At 38.8% G+C, this 23,615-nt stretch overlaps 1 protein-coding gene across 1 annotated transcript in view; it reads right to left on the reverse strand.

The window, feature by feature from the left end:
- Window positions 1-7,376: 7,376 nt before the first annotated feature.
- EIF3H (eukaryotic translation initiation factor 3 subunit H) overlaps window positions 7,377-23,615 on the reverse strand; it is an 85,463-nt gene continuing 69,224 nt past the window's right edge. Inside the window, exons 4-8 of the mRNA XM_035556275.2 lie at window positions 22,542-22,641; window positions 21,009-21,158; window positions 12,951-13,071; window positions 10,148-10,280; window positions 7,377-7,638 (exon numbers count right to left, since the gene is read on the reverse strand). Coding sequence (XP_035412168.1) covers window positions 7,541-7,638; window positions 10,148-10,280; window positions 12,951-13,071; window positions 21,009-21,158; window positions 22,542-22,641 — 602 coding nt within the window. The 3' untranslated portion in view covers window positions 7,377-7,540. The remainder of the gene's footprint in view (window positions 7,639-10,147; window positions 10,281-12,950; window positions 13,072-21,008; window positions 21,159-22,541; window positions 22,642-23,615) is intronic.

Genomic DNA, 23,615 nt, shown 5'->3' on the forward strand with positions numbered 1-23,615 from the left:
CAACAAGAGTTTGGGTAATCACGCTGCTGAAAATTCAAGCAATGACTGAGGTGTAAGGCTGAAAAAGCACAGGGCATGGCTGAAAATAAAGTGATGTGCTAATTGGAGAAAGAAGAGACATAAGAAATTAAAAGCAGGTGCTAGGAAGAGATTAGGCAGCATGACCTTGCACGGCTGATAGGATTGCAAGGCTAGGGGTGTCCACACCTACACGTGTTGGCCTCAACACCACTTTGCTGCTCAGCAAGTAGCAAAGAAACCTTTAACACCTCCTCGCTGGCAGGTCCATACAGCATTGTGCTGCTGCTTTAGGTTCTTTAGCTCTAAGAGAGGATAACTGCGTGCCCAGGACAGCCTCAAAACAGAGCCAGCATGGCAGGCTACGTGGCTTTGTACAACAAAACGTGCTTTGCTAAACTTAGGAAATTCGAGTTGTCAGTACAATCTTCATCCAGTTACTCAGCACACAACCTTTTAATGGCATAATCATGTATTATTTTCTCCATAGGATGTGATAATCAGGCAACTACACTTAAATTCACCAAATGATATCAAGGACATGCTGAGCACGGACTGGATCGAGCACATTAAGCACTTCAAGTGAATATGACAGGCATGGCATCAATCTTAAGGAGCTTACACTCTCAAAATACAAAAGAGCCAGAATCGGTTCTCACTGCGCTGCAGGCCTGAAGAAGCACAGGGCCTGAAGGGCCCGCTCGGGACATTTACCCAGATCTGCCGGATCCCGGCTCAGACACAGGGTTCCCTGCTAGGCTCATGCCTCCATTGTCAGGCAGGTGCAAGTTACGAAGCAGCCCGTATGTTTTGCATCAGGAAGAGATGCTATTTACATAAATTATTCACCTATTTCTACCAACACCATGACTTATGACACTACAGTAATTAGTGACAAGTTCACAGCCACTGTCTGGAAGGTAAGCAGAGATGGTGACGCTGAAGGTTTGTGGCTACTAAGCCACAAGACAGGGACAAGCTTCTCTCCAGGAGTGGTGGTTTCCTCCTGTGGGACTGCTCAGCCCACGGCCCAAGTCCTCTTTTGCCCTCTGCGACAAGGGAAGCCCTCCTACTTTGGGTCAGAGAAAAGCAGATTCAGTTGTCCAAACACAGACAGCAGCAGCGGCACATGGAGTGGATGAGAAATTTCAGATAAATGCCCGACTGCTACCACTTCAGTAATTTATTTTTAAAATAACATAAATTTACAAAAGAGGTTTCTTCTAATAATGTTGTGATTAAGAACCGCTATAGGATGTACATACATAGTTTGTAGATGGCCACAACCCAGTCACTTCCTGAGTGTGTTACTGGTTTAGTGCCTGATCCAGAATCCCCTTTTCTCCTCATTGACCCCCTTACTTCCCTTGCACAGACATATAAAGTTAAAATGTCTAAGGACCCTTCCCACAAAGAAATTTTACCTTTCAGAGTGAGGATTCATTAAAGGCTTACGGAAACCAATTAGCAACCGAGAGAGCCTTTCCCTTGCAAGGAGGTGCTTGCACTGCAGTCTGTTACCCAGCCCCTGATGGATGCTGGTGGCCTGTGTGACCCCTGGTCCGTATGGCTTCCTCTGCTTTCTCCACCTCACACGTCCACCACGATACGTGTAGCTGCTGATATCAGCGCAAGTAAAGGCTTACGCCGAGCTTTTCCAAAGAAATAGTGCACATACAGTTATTCTGTCTGAACTCCACTCTGACAACTTGTGAACTCACTGGCCAAATTCGGCTAAATCTGGACTCACACATGCTCCAGAGAGGGAGAAGCAGCAGCTCCTGGAGCGAGCTGCAGATAATGTGGCGGTCGTGTGTGGGAGTCATTGTGAACAGCTTTTTGTGGTCGAACTAGGAAGACCAAAAAGCCACAAGAAACCAAGTCCATGAATGCTTGTGCTCATATATATAACTGCAGAAAGTGCTCTTCTATAAACAGTAAGCTCTTATTTTTTTCCACTGATTGAAAGCCTAATAGCACTAGAAACCTAGATAGTCTTAGAACATGGCACCAGAAGTCACGTTAAAAATGATTAAATCAAATAAGACCTCGTGGTCCATATCAACAAGTTGTTAACATTTGTGGACCTCGTAATTGCTAATCCTTTTGGAAACGAGATTTTTCACAGCTAGTAACACTGGATGTGCCTGACTACAGTGTTAAATGTCATAGCGATTAATATGACTGTGCTTTTTGCCTAAGGTAAACTAAAATAATCCATATGGAAGTGACACAGTTGGTCAAAAGCAGAAAGTGCTCAAGTGTTACAATCTGGTGTAGTACAGGCTAGCTTTGATCATCATATTGTTTACTTCTTGTCCTAAAATATATAAATTGGTCATTATTATTTAGACTATTTTGGGGCATATTTTTTACCACAGCTTGAAACAGGCAAGAATATTGCCACTGCTACATTCCAGTTACATATTTTCCTGCCTTATCTGCAATCTGCAAGCTAAAAACAAAATTGACTAACATTAAAAGCCAAGTGAAAGATTTGGGAAAAACAACAAAAAAATTGTGACAGACATCCTTCAGCGACTTGCTTTCAAACGTCAGGATACGCAAGCATGCAAACACCGGCTGTGGTATGAGACCCCCCAAATCTCTCCATCAGCTTTCAGCTTTCTGACCTGTTGGGTAGGACTCTCACTCCATCGGTTTTACTGAGACATTAAAGTTGAAATCGTACATTGCATTACTCAAATCTAGATAAAAAGAGATCGGAAGCTTGATGTATCTATTCTGTATTTAAGGAACACCGCCCTCAATAATGGTAACAGATTAATAAATTGATCATTTAAAACAGAATGGAGATCCTCATTGCACGCACTCTTTTCATCTTATAAAGCTTTTGAGGTCTTTAGCTGTTTCTGCTGGATAAATACATTGCTACCCTTCCTTGTTTATTTTACTGACACTCTAATGCCTTTTAATATCATTGTAAAATGGATCTGGCTATTTTTCCCACATATAAATGTTCTCTTTAATTGAAATAAGACATTAAGTTTTCTCTCACTAAGGAGCCTTTTGCCAAAGCTGTTTTTAAAGACATCTTCTACAGCTCTGCACAATTTGCTACTGCTCAGCATATGATGAGTTGTGTCAACAGCAATCTGTTCTGTCAATTATTAAAAGATCAGAAAAGAAAAAAAAAAAAAAAAGGCCCAACTTTGTATAAACTGCCTTCCAGTTGTAAAGTTGGTATGAAAAGCTTTGAATCACTCACTCTGGACAAGTCCCAGGTGGCAGCACCACCATCTTCTGAGCAGTGCCAATACGTTTAGCCCCCTAACACCTGAAGACTAGGGTCATGAGAAAGCTGAACTCAGGAGCATATCTGACACCTGAGCATGAAAACTTCCACTGTGAATTTGATATGCTGCTCAAAAAAATAATTAAATTTTTTAAAAAGTATCTTTCCAATTGCAGACAAAGCTTTCCAGAAGAATTCGGGCAACAGTAAAGCACATAATGACAGCCATCAGTGGATTTAGAGCAGCATGCTCTTTTTACTTAAAAATCAACAAGCTGTGGGCAAAATCTAAAGAAAATTAAAAGCAAGTATAAAAGCTAAGGGAAGAAAATGCACAGGCATGGAAAATCACAAGGGACAGTATATCTTTCACCCCAGGGCTGGCAAACTGGCTGAGAAGCAGTTCTGCAGAGAGCAATTCAATTTCTCTCACTGCACACATTGCACATATTTACGCCGGTGATATTATTTGCATCACCAGCTCCTAATGACTTCTTAACAGAGCACCAAGAGTTTTCTCAGTCCTTTGACTATCAAGTGAGAACCATTATATAGCCTCTTGCTACTTAAAGATGTGTCAGCTCATCTTTGGTGATTTGTCATAGCAAAGTCATCAGAAGGCAAAAAAAAAAAAAACAGGCAAGAATCACTGAGATTAATGAATGACTCCAGGCTCAGGAATTCACACAGCAAAAGGAGCATAAACAGAAAGATATCAGATGTTGTTTATATGTATATTGGTCGCTGCTGCCAACCCCACCCAACATCTTTGCTTGTACAAAATGGGACATCTGCATCATCCAGTCCTCCTCCACTGCGCACTCCATGCAGATGCAAACATCCCACAAACACTACCTGTTCTTACCTGGCAGTACCTTATAGTCACACTGTTCAACTCTGCACAGAAGTCCTAATTTCAACAAGATGCATAGAAGTAGAAATTCAGGTTCTAAAAAGTTTAACAATTTGGGGGAATATCGGGTGAAGGTAAGAAGAAAATGGACATGATAATGTATATAGAATAACTGGGGAAGCCGTGGTTTCCTCCGTGGGAGCAGTCTGCTGCAGAATATTTACAACTCAGATGGAAGTTGCTCCAAAAGGAGTGTGGAATAACTTGATGGAGTGTGGAATACTGCTTCATAACTTGATGTAGAGATAACAGCATGCCAACTATGGTTGGATTACAGAAAAGTTCTTCCCCATTCAGTTTCATTTTCCTTAAATATTAATGTTAGGGATTAGTCACTGATAACAACTGTGGAATTAACTAAGGAATCGCATGTAGTTTCTTAGTTTACCAAAGGATGGTCCAAAGTGCAACATCCTTTCCTACTGCCTGTCCTGAAGACAATTTCAGAGCTGTCAGTATAATCAGACACATTTCAGAGCGTTAGACAGACTCAGTGATTATCCTGTTCCACTCTGTGCTTGTGTAAGAGTAGAAGCACACAGTTCATTACGTGAGTCCTCAGGGATGGTGTTACCTCTAACTACAGGAACAGGAACTTGCTATTTATGCAACACCAAGCTGCACCCACCAGCAAAACCTTGGGGCCGAGGAGCACACCCCATAAGCAGTGATGTGACCGAGCTAGTGCTGCCACTAAGGCTGAAGGCACTTCCCACATAGGCTCAATTACGCACAATTAGTGCATCGTAACAGCAGCAGTGGGACTGAGGCAGTGAATGTCACGGTAAAATGGGAGATAAACACATAAAGATCCCAAATATCAGCCAACCAGAAGAAAGATGGCACATTTTGTTTCCCACGTGCATATGGAGTACCTGAGGACAGGTGATGGAGATGGGACCTCCGTGCAGAGGCCTTGCTGGCCAGAACAATGATAGGTTCACTGATGGAAAAAAAGTCAGTGCTGACAGTAAACAACTGTTACTGTCTCTGTGGAACTACCATGTGCAATACGGGGAAGTTCTCCTATACAGTTCCTCTCTATGTGACTCTATATGCATCGAAACCTATGAACATGTGAGCTACTTTATGCAACACAAAAAGATTTCTTACTGCAGCTCACTACAGATACCAGAATTCACCATCTTTTCATTATTAATGTTGAGAAGTATAGGAAAAGAGAGCAGAGCAGGTATTCTGGGAAAAGAAAGCAGGTGGCTTTGTGTTGTTTTCCTTTTTTTTTTTTTTAAAGCCTAAACTCTGTATGACTGGTAAAGAAAAAGATGTTTTAACTTCTTTAAAAGTGAATTTTAAAGATTTTAATGTCACTGCATATTTATTAGTATAAAGAAAAGCCTTCCACAGCCAAGGATGTGGAAAAATAGCGTTGTGATAATTAGAAATGGGAAGGACATGTCATACAGAGAATGAGCTGCCAAGCTCGCTCACTTTAGGTAGAGAGTGTGTAAGAGCCAAGTTCCAAGAATCCAGAGATTGTGGGGAAATCTGACACTGAACCCAGCATGGAGACACAGCCCTGTTTAATTCTTAACACCCACAACATTTATAGACTGACAGCTTCAATTGACTCCACCTCCCTGGCTCAGGTAGACTTCCCCTAATTTTTTTTTCACCATGACAAATGACCGAAGTATGATTTGGAAGTCAAACCATCTCCAAAAAACTACTTATGCTTTACTTGCTTTTATATCTCATTTCCCTATCTGACTCAAATCCCTACCTTGAGAAGCCACAAATCTCTGCTTAAGTCTTCCATATTTCTTCATAGGCTTTAACTGACATCAAGCACACTCAGTTTAGCTATATTAAATTCACTCATCTTGTTAGCTCCCCAACACAGCAAATTACTGCACTCTCTCACATTTTCATCCACAATCAAAGACCTGACTCAAACACGCACTTTGTTTTTAACCTATACCAGGTATTTATTTTGCTAAAACCTTTTTTGCAGACCTTTTTAGTATGTATGTTACTGCTGCTTCCTTCTACAGACAGCCACTACAGAGCCAGTCCTTTATTCCCAGTTATCCAGAAGATAGTTTATTTCTATCTCAAATGTCCCATCTTATTCTAATTACTTGCTCCTATTTCTCTTCCCTAGTATTTTTTGGTCCTTCAGAAAACTAGAAAATTAACGCTGTTTGAATGTTATTTGTATAGGAAACAAAACAATCATGTGGCACTGCAGCAGGATACTTAACAGATCTTTGTTTTCAGATAAGTTTACTGTGTGAAAGTCAACAACGGTGCCCAAAGTTTTCAAGGCAAAAAAAAAAAGAGACTGGAAATTTGCCAGATATTTGAGGGCTGAAAAAAATTTGCATACATATTTACATAAATACCACAATCGCTATAGTTAAGACTGACAAAAACAAGGTCCTACTCTAACCCCCAGTTTTCACACATTTCTGACTTTCCAAAACATTCACCTTGGAGGCTGAAATTTTCCATACTAGGTTTGTATTTAGAGGATGTTATTTACAAAAAAAATCCTTCAGCCATTTTAGGCTCTCAGAACTCATCACGTCGTAACATGCAAGAACTTATTTTTTTCAAAATGACAGTAACATGAGCAATTTGCCACACATTAAACCCTTTAATCAATGTTCTTAAAAAGTAAAGTAGCTTGAGTTCAGGAATAAATGCATGTGCACAGGATCAAGTTAATGCAGAGTAGGTATTGTGTCCTACTCCAGGTTACCTAGTTCTACAATTTTTCATGAAGACATCAGTAGCATATCACTGGATTTCAGTCCAGTTGGTGGTGTCAATGGAAATGGGAACACAGCCTAGCATGATACGGTGGGGATCAATCTCCACAGAATACTAATTTTCTATGCTGCAACTGTGAAGCCTATGAAATACTTGCAACATGGAAGATCCAATGCACCAGACTGTCCAAACAGATTAAAATAAAAACAAGCAACTGTTCCAAGTGACTGGCTTAGTATGGCTGTAAGTTCTCAATCAAAACTGGGAAAATTTAAATTTCTTCTGTGAAGTCAGCTATACTGAACATTTGTAATAACTTGTTTTTATTTAAGATTCCAAGTTAAACCTGTATTATTTGCTATGACTAAACATGAATAACCGCCAAGCACTTAGCAAACCCGAGTGACCACAGAACATTCCAGTCCAATATGGCCAACAAATAAGGAAATACTAAAATATCATTAAAATTTGCCTTTTATTTTTCTTATAGGAGAGTTCTGCACAAACCAACGTGACTGTTTTACAAGACTTTTTTCCCAATATACCAAATTTTCAAAAGGATCATTAACAGTATAAAACTGTAAATAACTTTTTCTGTTGAGGGTCATAGCAACTTTTCTTCAGTTGTTGTAGTCTTGGAGAGCCTGAGCCATGAAAAGCTTGCCCAAGTTCTGTGCGTTGAACTCCTTAATATTCTGACAGTAGGTATTAATTTGACCTGTCAAGAGGAAAGAAGAATAAACCTTTATCAGTCTTGAAATTCAGAAAGGACATCCTGGAACACGATTTTTAAAATGCACCCCGCACCACCACCACCACCCCACCCCCCCAAAGAAAATCAATTAATCATATAGGATTTACAAAGAGAAACAACCAAAAAAAGCTCAAATACTCTACACTTAGGAATTCACATTTTCAAAATTCCCAAATAGGTTTGGGAAAAATAATAAACTAAATTAGCAGACTAGGTAAACTGGTACACCCCCCCACCCCCCAATTTTCCTCCAATTTTGTTATTTACAATTTCAGAAAAGACATATGACAATAAAATGAACAAACAATTTTTGCGGCTGTATTAGAAGCTTAATCACATTAACCAACTGTTCAACTTAGTTGCTCTAAAAGTACTATAAAGCTGATTTTCAGTTTTTTTTCCTATGCATCTGCTGCCCTATTAAAATACTATAACAAATATTTTCCACTAGCAGATTGAAAGCTGTAGTACTCCTGTTTGGCATTTTGCTAGTCTTTTTTTTCACCTAATATTTCCCTTTACTAGCTATTTGAAAAATCATCAGGGTATGGAGACTTGTCAGTGCTATACAAATCAAATGTGCCCATCAAAACATTTTTATACAAGAACTGCTACAAGTTATTTCCCTTGTTAGCTAGGAATAGCAAAACATGAAGCCAGTTTAATCAAAATTAAGACTCTTTAGAAGGCCAATAAACTCTCAATCTAATGCTCTATTTAAAAAAAGTTTTTTAATGCCTCAGAGACAAAAGAGCTAAGTTTTATTCTTTATCCACAAACTTTACTTCATCTGAATTGAAGTGGATCCTTTCAATTCTTCCCCTGACTACAGTAAAAGAACAAATGAAGCTTTGGCTGAAAACTGTTCTGTTTTTTTTCCTTGAAGTATAATAGTTTTTAATTCCTTCTCTTATAGGAGATGATTCATCTTAAGCATATCAACACTACTATAACACACACGTGCACACAAACTTTTTTTGCATATTCTAAGCTATGCTAAAGCCAAGTGTGTAAATACGTTACTGCTGCTAGGATTCATTTACTGTTAAAAACTATCAAGACAATAGTTTTTTGAAAGACTCTGGATAGAACAATAAATCAAGAACATTATTTCTTTTAAAAGCAGCACTTATTAGCAGTGTGAAAAAATACTAATCTAATTATTATTTTTTAATGTCAAATTACTTACTCTTTCAGTACTCATTAAACTACCAGGACTTCTATTTAATTTTCTCTCAGTGCAAAACAATGGTGATAACTATCTGATCTAAAATGCCTCCTGTAGTTTAAAGAAAGAAAATTGATTTCTCACAACATTTTCCAAACTTAGATTACTTAGCAGGTCATCTAAGTTTTCTGCTCTGTTGCCACTGTGAGGTCCCAGCTATTTTTGCTTTTCCAGGAGGTAAGGGGCAGGCACAACGTTTTGTAACAAACTGTGGCTACACAATGCAGCACACCAGAAAACTGAAGGAATTGGGGGGTGAGACAACCAAAAATACCACTGCTTTGTTCTCATTTACATTTTCCTTCACCATTAGGTGTGTAGAGACGGGGGATAGTTTCCCTAGAACTCTGTCCATCAAGATCAAAGAAATGAGCTCAATTCTGTGGGAAATTAAAAATTCTCAGCTTTTGCAACAGCCAGTTCAACACCTAGGGATGTCCGCAGTAACTTAGGGCTGCAGAAAATGAGGCAGAGAAATGCTCTGCTCTGACTCAATAGTTCCAGCCCAAACAGCTTACTCCTGCCTCTCATCTGTACAGCCCCATAACTTCTGGAGTCGAGGGAGGAGCTGGGCAGAGCACAGAGAGCAGCTTGACTGCAGCAGTCACTACACCCATTTGCGCAGAAAGCCAAGCTCCGTAAGGCATTTCTCTAGCTGTCCCTTCAAATCCCACTTCACCTTGTCACAACGGAGCCAGGAAGAGGCTCTTGCTGTTGCTCCTGCCCTTTCCCAGCAACCCGTGAAGCACAGATGGTCAAGCAGGAGCTAGCTACAATGGCTGAGTAAGAAATAAAAGGAGCAAGTCTCCATACATCAAGTTTAGAGCTTTACACAGCCATTCTGTTTAAACACGGTGGCCCACGTTTATGAAAACACGTATGTTCTTATCGGTACCTGTAACACGCCTCAGTTACTTCCCTAGATGGTTTGAAATTGTTCTGTGTGAGGAAGCTCACTTTCTAACAGAGGCAAGGACTGCCTACTAGCAATAAAGTTGTTTTTCTTACCTACTTTTTTTTTTTTTTTGAATACTTCAGACACCAGGACTGTGGATCAGTTTATTGAAACCACTGCCTTTGACCAAATGAAGGACAGTATTTGGAATGCTATCAACGCCAAATTATCACACCATAATGTCAAAGGTAATGAACAATTAAGATGCCTTCTAGGGTAATAACTGCATTTTTCCCCAAGGTAACATTCATATATGAAAAGCTGAGTCAAAGAGACTGCTGGGACATTACCTGCAATAAGGAGTGATTCCATTCTTGCAGGGGGCTGTGGTGGTTTAAAAAGTTTATTGATGTCCTCTTCAGGAAGAGGGGCTTCCCCTCGGCTTTGACGCTGTATATTTTCTTGCTGACGTCTCTGCTGGTACTGAAAATAAAGCAACAGGAACAGAATGCAACAGGACTTCCAAAGCACTGATAAGTATTTATTTTCAGATGCTTTTTGCCCAACTAGCAAGTATGTTTTCAAAATTGCACTTATCCATACAGGATAAAGAGTCAAATGAAATTCAAATACCCCCTTATTTAAGAAACAAAAAGACCAAATGAAAAAGTAGCCCAAGCTCTAAAAGGTAACCCCAAATGCAATTCAGTTTATTTCAATTCACCGATATCAAAATTTTGGTTTGGTTTATTTTTTTTTTTTTTCCCCTCCCACTACTCTCAAGTCAGCACCTTAAGGAAATAAGGCACTAGAAAATTATGCAGTACTGAAGTGGTATGGATTGTTTTTTAATGTTTTTCGTAGGTGTAAATGCTGTATCTGACGGAAAGATTTCAGCATACTAGATAAAACCTCCCCAAGCAAATAAAAAAAAAGGAAAACAAGGTTAGAATATGAAGGTATAAGAAGCCATTACCTCAAATAGTTATATAACGATAGAAATTCCTAATTTTATGCAAGTTAAAGGTCAAAACAATATTAATGTGAAAGGAGAAGAGAACTTGACTAAACAAGGTATTTAAAGCCAAAAAATATTAATTCTAAACTGAGAACAAAGTCGTGGCTGAAACAAAGTAAAATGGTTCATTCTTCCATCTGAGTTATTTAGATATTCTGCCACTTCCATGTCATTTCTTTGTAGGTTACCACAGGATATACTAAAGGAGCAGTTTTTAGAAATTAACCTGCTATTAAAAAATACTGAGATTTGTTTTCAGCACTTCCCTTTTCCATGTAGATTATTCAAACAGTTTTTATGGCAGCTGATCATTTTTTAAGCTATTAGATAAACATTTATTCTTGCAGAAGAACATACGTTCAAAAACACGTATGTGAGATTTTGTACTGGATGTCAGAGCCAGGAATTAAAGTTGTAAGCTTTGTCCACCAGAGTCCTCATACTCAACACAAAAAAAATTCTTTAAAATAAACAAACCAAATTGTACAGGGTGTTTTCTCTCACTTACTTAAATGTATCTGTGCACAAGAGTTTTGAGAACAGTTCATACTTGGTGGCATACTGAAATGAAGTAATTTTTTTTCCAGTAGTAGTGACAAATACATGTTTTTGGACATTGTTAAAAATAAAATCTTAAATGCCCATATTTGTATGTGAATTTCATGCAGCTTCTTCTTTCTTTGCATTACCCCATTCACTTCTCAGCAGTCTGCCTATTATTCTCTATTGAAATGGCTTGCTCTTAATCACAATTGCTCCATTTTAAAAATGAAGTTAAGACCACTAACTATGCTGCAATGAGCCACTACTAAAGCAGTTATAGTTAGTAAAGAAACGAAATGGGACACCATGGAACCTACTTGGGTCTGCTTTTCCAAATAAATAGAACCTCTTGTTATTCACAAAGCCTTTGAAGTGTATGCCATCTTTCTACTCAAATTAGGCAGCAAAGGAAAATAAATCTTCTGAAGATAACATGCAGGAAGCTTCTATGTCCTCAGGAATCACAAAGCCAGGACAGACCACTGATCAAGTACTGCTTCCTTAAAATACTCCCTATTCAAGCTATATCTAAGTGAGAAAAGCCAATTTTGATTTAGTAGTCAGTGATGAAGCATTTCACATGAGCCATAGGTACTCTCTTTAATAATTAGCTACTTTCTACAGCAATACCTGCAATATTTTATCTGCAAACTGGCCTGCCCCAGTTTCAGTTGGCCAATATTGAATCTTGTCATATCTCTGTCTGTTAGATTAAAGAGTTCAAATTTATTTTTCACGTAGGTACTTCTTGAATAAGCAGGTCACTTCGTAACTTCACTTATCACATGAAGCAAATTGCATTCATTAAGATCTGCTTTCAAGGCTTTTAAATCATTCCCATAGAGCTTTTTTCCAATTTACCAGCATTCCTCTATAATTAGACACAGTATTGCTTTATCAAATGCAGCAACAGCAAATAAAGTAATAGAGTCTCAAAATCACAGTATGGTTGAAAGCTGGAAGAGACCTCAGGAGGTTATCTGGTCCAACCCTGCTGTTCAAGCAGGGCCACCTACAGCAGGTCTCCACACTCAGTATTCCCTAATCAGATTCTTTTGGATTTTAAACAACTCTTTTGGCATTAGGAATTAAAAGCCAACATCACCTGATCAGTATCACTGTCTACTGATACAAACACAACTGAAATGTCACTGCTGGTAAGAGGACAGTCCGCTGTCTTTTCAGTCTGGACTGTTTCTTTACTCCTAGATGCATGACTGTATGTGATGGTATTAAAACACAGAGTTTGCTTTAGAACACTTCACTTGAGATGAAAGAGAAGGAAGTACACTTACTAATCCACTAATCCTCATGTCCACAGCACATTTATCAATGATTTTGTTTATCGTACATCACTAACAAAACGTAAAATAGCAAAGACAAGCCAATCCACACCATGTGTCGGCAGAACTGAATCCATTTCATGATTCCCCACTGGCTCTAACATTTTATAACTGTATTTAATGGACGTGTTTCTTAAAGAATTTTATCTTGCTTAGATCCAGATCCAGACCCATCTGTCTTGGGTAATACCCCTCAAAATGATCTTTCATGGAAAAAGTCCTTTCATTCAGGTTTTCCCTGTTACCAACCTGGTGCTTCTGTTGCTGCTGCTTGCTTACATTCCTCAGGTAGGTATTGTATTTAACAATGTCCTGGCTCATCTCATCCACTCTGTCCATCAGCAGCTGCAGACTCTTCCCTAGGTGATTACTGAAATACAAAAAACATTCCTGAAAAACTGAATTCATTAAAAAACACAAAATATTGAAATTGAAAATTCATTTCAAGTCACCTGACAAGCTTTTCTGCACTAATGGCAAAGTTCGCACTTTTTTTTTTAATGTTTTCAGTTCCTTGTTATATTTGTTCATATATACATACATACATACATACATACATATATATATATATATATGATGATATCTTACCTGGCATCTCCTCCTCTAGCGTCTTTGCCACATCGCTATTATCACATTTAAATGTTTTGGTCTTTGCAATGAATCTCATAGTTATGAAAAGCCTTGCATGAATTCACTGATATTACAGATCCAGGTTAAATGTTTAAAAGAAAACATCTGATGCTTTTGTGGTGACATGCAACACTGAACGATGTTCCAGGAGATGTTTTGTTTTAAGTTATTGTTAGTTTTTGTTTTTCTTTTCCCAATATTTCTGACCCGCAGCAGGGATAGTTAAATATTCTTCTGAGCTCTATCTCATTAACTAGACTATCAAACTACGCCTGGAAGTTCAGCAGACACTTGATTTTCGCTGTTGAGAGGGAGCGTTGCATCCAGCCCAGCCAACTCCACATTCCATACCATAGGCAACATGGAAGCAGCTAGGCTGGGCGCGTCCAGTTCCAGTTATGCGATCTACAGCCTTGGCCAGACAAATGCAGTCTGTTAAACAACTTTTATTGTAACCATTTTTAGCAATTGATTCGGTATTTTGCAGGAACTTAAAGGTATAGCTTCCAAGTCTTACGTTTTGGAACTTCTAAGGTTGGTGCCCATGGAGACAGTATTCATCCTAAATTGTGTTTACAGGGTAGTGCAGTAAAAAGAAGGATACTCACTGCGCTGTATTGATCCCTCTGACCAGCAGCTAGCTTGTTGGCTCCAATCTAAGCCTTACCCAGTCCTACTTGGCTGAAGACCAAGGACTCAAACAGCTAAACTCCATTCTTCTCCTCCTCAACTGCAATCCGCTAGTATTCGTGGAGTTTCTTTCAAATAAAAACTGTTTGGTGTACTTCTATGTCAGAATCCTATCATTCAGTTGTTGCTTTTCCACATTATCTGAGATTTCTATAGCCTTTTACAATGCATTCCCACCATCCTATAGCCTACAGACTGAGGAAATTCTAACTGGAAGAGCCAGTAGGAAATAGAGGCATAATGTGAAAAGGGAACCACACGTGCAATACTACACGCATCCCTTTTCAAGTGCAAATTACTCACCAAATCCACAAAATTCACAGCTGTAGACAGACACTGGTAACATACTGAGGCACTAGAGGATACCTGCTGAGAATATAGCTGAGGAAACTTATCATCATTACAAGTACTGGAAGAGCTATTTCACTAGCTGAGCTGCCTGCTCATCCAACGAAAGGCTGTATCAGTAATTTCCAAGTACAATTTATTTACAAGCCAGAGTTTTAAACCTCCACTTGACTACAGGGGCAGATGGTGACGAGGACTTCAGCTACACACAGCAGAAAGGCGCCACTATAATAATTATTTTTAAACTTCTTAGAGTACTTTTTCCTTTCAGTTCAACATTTCAAGTATTATGATATTTAGAACTGTGGAATATTGCCATGGCCATGGGTGTGCATATTTTCAGGTTTTTATAGAGTTTATACTATAGCGAGTTAGCGTAAGAACTGGATATTATCAGAAATGCCTATGTAGGTACACACGAATGGCCTTGTAGGGTATGTGGACATCAGGAATACATAATTATTTTACAGATAGTGTCCGTATGAAATATAGCTGGTTACAAAGAATGATTTTATGTGAATCTCTCTGGGACCAGCTTAGTACAGCAGAATACTGAAACAGGGAGTTATTGTTAGACATTGCAGTAATATAGTGTTTGCTCTCATTGCCAGGGAAACAAAAAGCTAAAAACAGATAACTTAAACAGATGTGAACTGAGACATGAAGTGATAAGTATGCTCCAAATACAGGACAAGCTTTTTCCTCAGTTCTCATGTGCTTGATATGATACCCTTTTTCATTCCATCTCTTAAAGAATATATAAAAGCAAATAGAAAGTAATTTGTAAAAATCTCTACGTACAATGTTTAGGTAAGTTTTATTTAGCAGAAGTTTATTCTGGTGAGATTTAGAAGGTTAAATTGCATTGCTCCAGCCCATAAAAACTCACCATACACACAGAGCCCAAAAGCTCTTTTAGGCATCTCCTTACCTTCCGCACTCCTATAGAAAATCTCAAAAAAAAATCACACTACTCAGTACCTAAATGTCTCCTACACTTTAATGCAATAAAAACAAAAGCGCACATAACTGCTGCTTGCATAACCATAAAGACTCAACTTTCCCACAAGGCTCTGTGATAGTGAAAGGTAGACAACAGTTCTGCACGTGCATGTGACAAGTTGTTCTGACAGCACCGGTCATACAGAAACTGCATTTTCAATCAATGCAATTCAGTCAGCTGATTTAGTGAGTCTATTCCATCAAATTTAAATTTAGATTAGCAAGAAGTGACCAATAACAGACCTGTAAAGCTAAATAGCAGGTGCTGAGAAAATGATGTCCATGCTATACGTGTTTCAGGTGGGATCACCTACCCTTGGCCACCTATCAAACTTCCAGAAATTATCATTTGATACTTATCTGTGTGGTTTGGATGACATCAAAAATGAGAAAAAGGCACGCACGGATACAAATTGCCAAAGGGAAGTCTTGCTCTTGTAGGCAAAACAGGCTAGAAAACATGGCCTGCACGGTAATTGTTGGTGCTGTGCACTTCTGTAACAGCCTTATACTTCACAGGGTATTACCCCTCACCAAAAAGGGCCTTGACACATGAATTACTTCCAATTCCTTATTGAAGGATTATCGAAGGTCATATAATTCTGAGGGTGGGAAGTAGAAACCTGTCAAAGTACTACCCTAATCCCTATGTAACAGTCACAGTTCTCGTTATTCTGGCTGATGAGCACTGCATTTGGCAGTGTTATGGTCCAGCTCCCACGGAAGAAGAAAACATCACCTACATATTAACTAAACTCGCGTATCACTCACTGCATGAGCGCATCCTGTTAGGATATAGATCTGGCAAAAACACCTGACTGTAAGCTTCCTTCTGCGTGCGGGAATGCTCGTACCACCAGAGCCTCCCTTTATGGATGCATTTTAAAGAGAGCAAAGGTGCGGTTTGCTCTTGCCAGCAAAGCCAGTTTAAGAGGTTCCAGCATCAGCATCTTCCTGCCTCTCCCTCTCCCTTTGCCCAGGGATTACAGCACTCTCAGCTGTATGGATTCAGCTGTTTGCGTGGGCACACTTTAAACTGTTTCAGTGAAGTAGTCTACTGTAAATGCAAAAACACCCTCTGTTGGGGCTTCAAAAAAAGAGAGTGAGAGAGACTGAGGGAAAGGCTGGAAGGGAAGAAGAGTAGGAGCCTGACTTTTTCCACCAGACTATTCCACAAAGCTATTTGTGCAGCCAAACTCCAAAACAGATGAGGGAATAAAAATCTTTGAGGGTGGGAGGGATGTAGAGATGAAATGGGGGTAGTGGGGAGGAATGATGCAAGCAGCTGGGGGCTGGAACCTCAACTGGCTCCGCTTCTGTAGGATTCATAGCGTGGAGCTACACATGAAGCCCACATTTCCCCCAGCATCTTTAATCGAGAAAGGACTTCAGATGTACTTGCTGAAGGTCTGAAACATCCAGAACGCAGCCCTCAAGTCAAACACCAAAGCTTAAAAAATAGGCAGCAATTCCCATCGTTTTCAGCTTCCCATGTCCTGCTCATCAGTTTTAGCTTTCCCTATACAGGGCCTGTGGGCCTCATAGTTTGCATTTTTGGAGAAGCCCACCTACCTGCACTGGCCCAGGAGGGAGAAGAGGCGCACAGCCTCTGGTATCAGTAACCATGCTGATCCATGGGCCTAATTTTGGACTACGGAAATACTGAAGCTGGAGGTATCCAAAAAAAGATGACCCCTGCAAAACCACCCACAGTCACCCTAAAATAAAGTAGGTGAGAAGGTCCATTTATTTTGCTTGCGCCCTGGCTAAAGAAGATGAGAACAGGGAGCACCAAGAACATGCTGTGTCTGCTGCTCTGATTTTCCTCTTTCCATCAGTCGTGCTGAGGCTCCTCTCAGTCGCTGCTTTTTGGGAGAGGTGCCACCCTGCACAGCGTTTCTCCTCCTGGGAAGAGCTGCTTTGTGTGGATTAGAGAGATACTGCTGGGGCAAAGCACATCTTTTTGATTAAATGTTTCTAAGGAACGTTCCCACCGCTTAGCAGAAGAACTTGTTTACATCTCGGCGTTTCAGCCTGAACGCAACCTGCACCCTTTTTAAGAGGATTTTGTTTGAATGAGATATGTAAGTCAGGAGTCTCGAGCTCCATTCCCTTTTCTGCTCCGACTTTGATGTGTGCCTTTGGGCAACACATTTACCCTCTCTGTGTCAGCTTCCCCCATCTGCAAATTAGAGATTTTCATAATTATCTTAATAATCCGTTAAGCACACTGAGATTTCTGAATAAGCAGTACAATGTATAAAGGTTAATATCGCTTTTGAAAGCCAAAGTAACCCTCCTTATGTCACTTTTGCAAAAATACTGCATCTGATGTTTGAGAAATCTATCTGCCAAGGAGATGTTACTGCAGTAAATGTTCAGCACATGTTTGCTTCTACTGACGCACACTATTAGAAAAATTGCTTGAGACAAATTGAGATATTATAGAACAACCCTATTATGAAGCTAGACCACAAAAAAGCTTTTTTTAATTTAAACTAGATCATCAATAGAATAGGGAAGAGATGGATGAGAATGGGAAAGTTGGTTGTAATTATTTCTCTGAAGATCTGGAACATTATCTGACAGGATTTTAATTCTTGAGTCTCTATCAAAAGACTGGCAGTACTCCAAGGTCTTCAAGACATTTTGGTCCTTAAGGGTAGCAGGAGGATAACAGTTTGAGCAAAAGGCCTTTACTTGCTATTACTTGCTAGCTGTATGCTATTCTGCCTTTAACTTCTCTCCCTAGAATATTCCAGTCAATTCACATTTCAGAAGAGAAACACAGATTTATGCTTAAAAAGTAAACTACTAAACTACTACTACACAATTATCACAAATGTACTTCAAAAGGAAAAAGATATTAAGGTGCAGTCAAAGTACCTCAAATAGGTACAGCTTCAAACTCAGACAAGGTGGGTGGCTGAACATGTGAGAATCTTGATGAAACAAACACTCCAGAGGAGAATAACCATGGGTAAATAATTTCATTGCCAAAACCATTGCTTCAGAAGATTAAAAAAAAGGTTCAAGGATGCTCCCAAAGGACCGAAAAAAACCCACCGCAAACCCTAAAATAAAGTAGCCTTAAAGTTATTGCCAACTAAATCTACAGCGGCAGCAAAGTTCAGTGGAGAAGACCCGTACCAACATTAAAAAAAAAAAAACAGTTGATATCTGAGATGTTTCAGCCACAACTATCCAAAGACAAAAATAAGGAAATACAAAATGAAAATAAGAACTCCAGAATAGCAGCGGTTTGAACTCCCCTACTTCAGGCAATATATTCTTTGATAGAGAAATCTTGGTAATTGAATTCAAGTAAAAACGAGTTAAATATTTAGGCAGGCAGTGTAAGTCACCCTAACAAGAGTAAATGAGCATTAAAATGTTTCTAATTTGCCAGTTGAGTCATACCAATGTAAGATATCACTGAAGGTAACCTGCGTGGTAACTAAAACCAGCTATAAGAAATTAAAAAAAAAAAAAAAAAAAAAGCACATACAATAGCCTCCAAACAAACCCACTGGTGTAATTCCCAAAGCTTTAGCCTGCTTCAAATCAAACTAAGCACCTTAAGTTCCTCCAATAGACCAGGTGAGCAAGAAAGGAATGCTGCCAGGAGAGTCAGTTCAAGAGACATAATTCTGAAAACCGATGAATTTGTTGAGCTCCCCATTATTAGGAAGTTCTAGACTTCAGCAAGCTGAAGAAATTACTGTCAGGATACGGGATAGTAACTGTGTAAATTCAGAGAAGCACAATGAATTGAAAAGGCACGTTCACCCAGGTTTATCAATAATCCATTTCCACGTGTGTCACTGTCAACAACAGTGTTACGCTGGTCTAAGAAAACACCTATTGAAAAGAAACTTCGATTCAGTACGAAAAAGCTCTCCTTTTTTCCCTGTTGAGAAGGATTCCTAAGCACAAATGATGGAGAGTTCCCTTTTTCTCTTGGACTCATGTTTTTCTCTCTCTCATCTCTGATGCGAGGATCAACACAAAAGCCTGTCTTGTACCTGGCTACAACTCCAATGCTGTCGTTCCAGAAAGAAAAGTAATCTGTACGGTTACTATCTTCTGACTTGAGTCAGGGTAGCAGTACAGCACAGTTCTACAAAAGATAAGCTGATGAAAAACTTCAACTGTGGTTTGTGATCTGTTCAAACTCGTTTCCATTTCCAGAATTGTGCTATGTGACTAGTAGCAGCCTGTGTTAGGACCCAGGTCGCTGGGAATCCCAACCCTTTTCCATTTCCTTTCCTGCTCCCAACAGGAACAAACCCCCAGAAGCAAACATGTCCAACACTGTCTTATCGTCTGGACACCCGGTGCATGCTCACCATGGTCCTCCTTCTGACAGTAAAGTGGTAGATAGAGCCTACTCGTCTCCCACATCTAGCACCCACCCTCTCCTCAAATGGCAAAAGCTTTGTGATCTTTGACAAAGCAAAGAGCTTGATAAAGTCTGGAAGTTCGGCAGCTTGGATATCTCAGCAAAAATACTTTTCCAATCAATTAATTCCAAGGTGCAAAGACACAATAACTGTACTGAACAAAATTTTTAATTAAATATCCTTTGCGACATTAGTAAATTTCCAGGCAGAGTTCAACCTTAGATCTGTTCTCTTGCCCAAGTTCTCTGAGAATCAGACACCTCAACACGTGCACGTAAGCTCTGGAAAAGGAAACAGAGCGGAAGGCTGCTGCCTGAGTTAGCAGTATATGGGCTGCTAGTGATACCAAACCATTAACAATAGCCTTACGTGGTGAGGTTGCTCGCGTTCAGCTAGTCTGGTTGGCAGAGTCAAGAGAGGAGATCAGAACCTTGGCAGATAATATCTCAAGGTAAAAAGTGTTATGCTCCAAAAACATACTAGTGAATAAATCCGGTTTCTATGCAACAAGATACTGCATCATTTTGTGCATCGGGTTATTTTTATCAGCCCAGTAATAACCAAATTAACTATACTGCATCACGTAAGATTTAAGTACCACCAAATTTCTGATCGTACTGCTAGAGGCCACGCCTACCTTGTTACCACAAATAGACTTTCAGAACAAAGTGTTACAAGAACAGGGTTATTCTTAGATAAAGTTATAAGAAGACCATTCTAAAAACCCTTAATTTCTGACACTATGAATGCTGGTCGTCATAAAAATCAATCTGAGCATGTTTGCCAGTTTTTCAGACAGATGATTTTTTTTTTTAAGTGCATCCTGCAAACTAAAGTAGGACAAATGTGATTTTTTTTTATTAAAATCATATACAGGATTACCTAAGAAATACTTCATAAATTAAAGAATATTTAACAGATTTATTTGCCTTAATTTTCTGAATGCTGGTATTTTCTTGAAGTGAAGAAATATATACTACTGAGAGAAATACACAATTCAAGCAGTACAGGTAAATACAGATTGCAGACTGATTTTAGTCCTTGAATTTAATGCTATAGTTTTACCACGCAGCTTTTCCTTCAGCAAAAACATACGAAGGGTAAAGTCTTAACCCCATTAAAGTCAATGCAAAGCTTCCATGGACTGTAATGAGACTGGGATTTCACCCAAGGTGTTAAACTGTGGTTTGGGAAAGCGAATAAAAATACATCCATTATTGTAACAAGTACTTACCTGCTAGCCAGACTGAGCAATTCATGTCTATCGGCTACTGCGGATTTCTTTTCCAGTTCCCACAACATCACATTGATCAGGTATGAATTCTTAATTACAATGGGCACTTCTTCAAACATGTTTTCATAAGCAATATTTGCTTTTTTCAAGCTGTGAAACAAGTTAAAAATATTTATTAAAATAACCAGTAACTGCCTTGCTCATTTTGTTGAACTGTTGCTCCAGCTACATTAAATAGGCAATTTTGTTAAAACTCCCAATTTTCAGGGTTCCATAATCAAGCAAGAGTCGAGTCTTTTGGTAAGAGAAGATTTGCATGGCAAAACCTCACGTTTACAAAGACTAGGAAAAGCTGCTCTAGCAAAAATTCTCAGAAGTCAAGCAGCTGCTTTGCTCGCTAATACATTACTTACATGAAAAAGCCTCCAGCAAAAGACTGCACTGACAGGATTAACTCTGCCCCTTCCAAAATGCTTTTTTGATTTCCCTACCATCAGGGTTTCTTAAATAGAAGTAAACAGTTAGTTACCACATGACACTGAAATAGCTTTAAAGTTGTAACTACTACAATGTAAAACATTTTCCCCAATACCTAAATAATTAAGAATTTTATTGATCAAAATCAGATTGACAGAATAGTATGTTTTGGAACAATTAAATTCTATGATGGATATTAAAACATAACTTTGCAGAGTATTTTTTTAAAATACATATAAAATATTTTGATTCTTTTACAATAAAGTAGATACTGACAACCTTCCATAAAATCTGGAAATAAAGGCATGATATATAAGTTTCTAAGGAAATATATCCTTAACTTCCGTGTATGCATAGGGAATTTTGAAACAAAAACATTTGCCCCTTTTTTTTCTTGACTAAGCACCAGATTTGTTTGTTCATTATGCAAATGTTATCTTTAGACATAGAACAATGAAATGATTTAGTTTCTCCTCAACAAATACAGTTTAACAAGTGCTTGGGCTTTTGCTGTTGAACACCAAGCTGTTCGGGGAAAAAGAAGGCAACTCAGTGCTATCTCTATTACAAGCAACTACTCCTTTGAAGCAGAATAATTATCCTACTTTTACTCCAGAAGATTGTGTCCACGTGGGGGAGTTAATTTGGAATAAATATAGAAGACCAGCTATTCTGGAATACCTGTTCAATTTTCCTTCTGGAAAAAAAGAGCTCAAAGACAGACCAGCTACTTTACTTCCCCTTCTTCCCCCTCCCCAATATTTTTTTGACTCTGTTCCCATACACAGCTACCTTCACCATGTTCTTTACAGCTGGCCTGCTGGCCATCTCCAAAATCAGTCCAAGTTCCCCCACTTCTGACTTTATTTAAACGCCCAAAGATAGACTTTGTTCCTTCTTGGCACACTGTATCACTACACATAATCTATCCAGTTTTCCCAGCACACGCTATTACACGAGATTTTTAAAATACGGTATTTTATCACCCCACGTACCATCCTGCCTACCAAATAATCCAGGTAAAACTATGAGAAAACATTCTTTTCAATTACTTACGCTTCTGGAGAGAAGTCTTTTTCCTTGCAAACTTCCATCAGCTTGGGAGTCAGCCTATACGCCTTTAGTGACAAAGACCCTTGGGCAGTCTTAATAGGATCTGTAATCAAAAATGGAGGAAGATTATTATAAACCCCAGACTGCTTTTTATTTCAGTATATGAATGACAAACAGGAGGCAAAAAAATCTAAATCTAATTTTAAAATTCAGACAACACAATGGAGACCATAGCCAAAGTAAGTGTATTGTACTGAAATGTAAAATACAGCTGAACTATATACAATGAGGTTAATTGATAAACATAACTTGGTGAACACAGAGGGATATAGACCCATTCTGCTTGTGACATTATTTTCCCATTAATGGTCTAATTCACATTTTCTTTTTCCTTCATGTGAACTATCTACATAACTCATGTAAGAGCTACCTCATTTAAATAAATATTTTTCCCTCTAGTTATTATTATGCAGTAAATCAAAATATTCGTTAAGCAACATTTTATAAAAAAAATATTTTAGATTTGCAATAAGCCAATTCAGATCAAGTTGCCCCGGTGCTTCACACACAACAATGTAACCGGTATATAAAATGATTAATTTTGCCTTGACACACTATACGGAACTTAGGGGGAAATTTTCTAAACAAACTGTTACATTCCTAGGACAAAGAAGCTTAACACTTGCTGCATGATAATGGCTGAAGCATGCCAACATTAGAATAAAAGCTGTGTTAACATTCATGTTGTCTGAAACTTAACACGGTAAAACTTTTAGCAATCGGTGATAAAATGAAAACCAAAATAGACTGAAACAAGTGGAAAATTCATCAAGGTCTGATGATGCAATGTTTCCAGCCAATATAAGTATACTTTAACAACTTGTTCTTTACTGTAATCCAATTGTTAACATACTGAAACAATTTTGGGGCAGCTCATAAGATTGATCGTATTCATTAGTATTTTTTCTGACAGATACTCAGGACGTTACATTTACTTCTCAGCTGGAAACTATATGCAAGTCTGCCAGATATGGCAAACTGTGAGTGTTTGGGGAGGGGGAAGGCTATAAAGCTGTT

The sequence above is a fragment of the Cygnus atratus genome, chromosome 2, assembly GCF_013377495.2.
Source record: "Cygnus atratus isolate AKBS03 ecotype Queensland, Australia chromosome 2, CAtr_DNAZoo_HiC_assembly, whole genome shotgun sequence".
Taxonomy (NCBI): domain Eukaryota; kingdom Metazoa; phylum Chordata; class Aves; order Anseriformes; family Anatidae; genus Cygnus; species Cygnus atratus.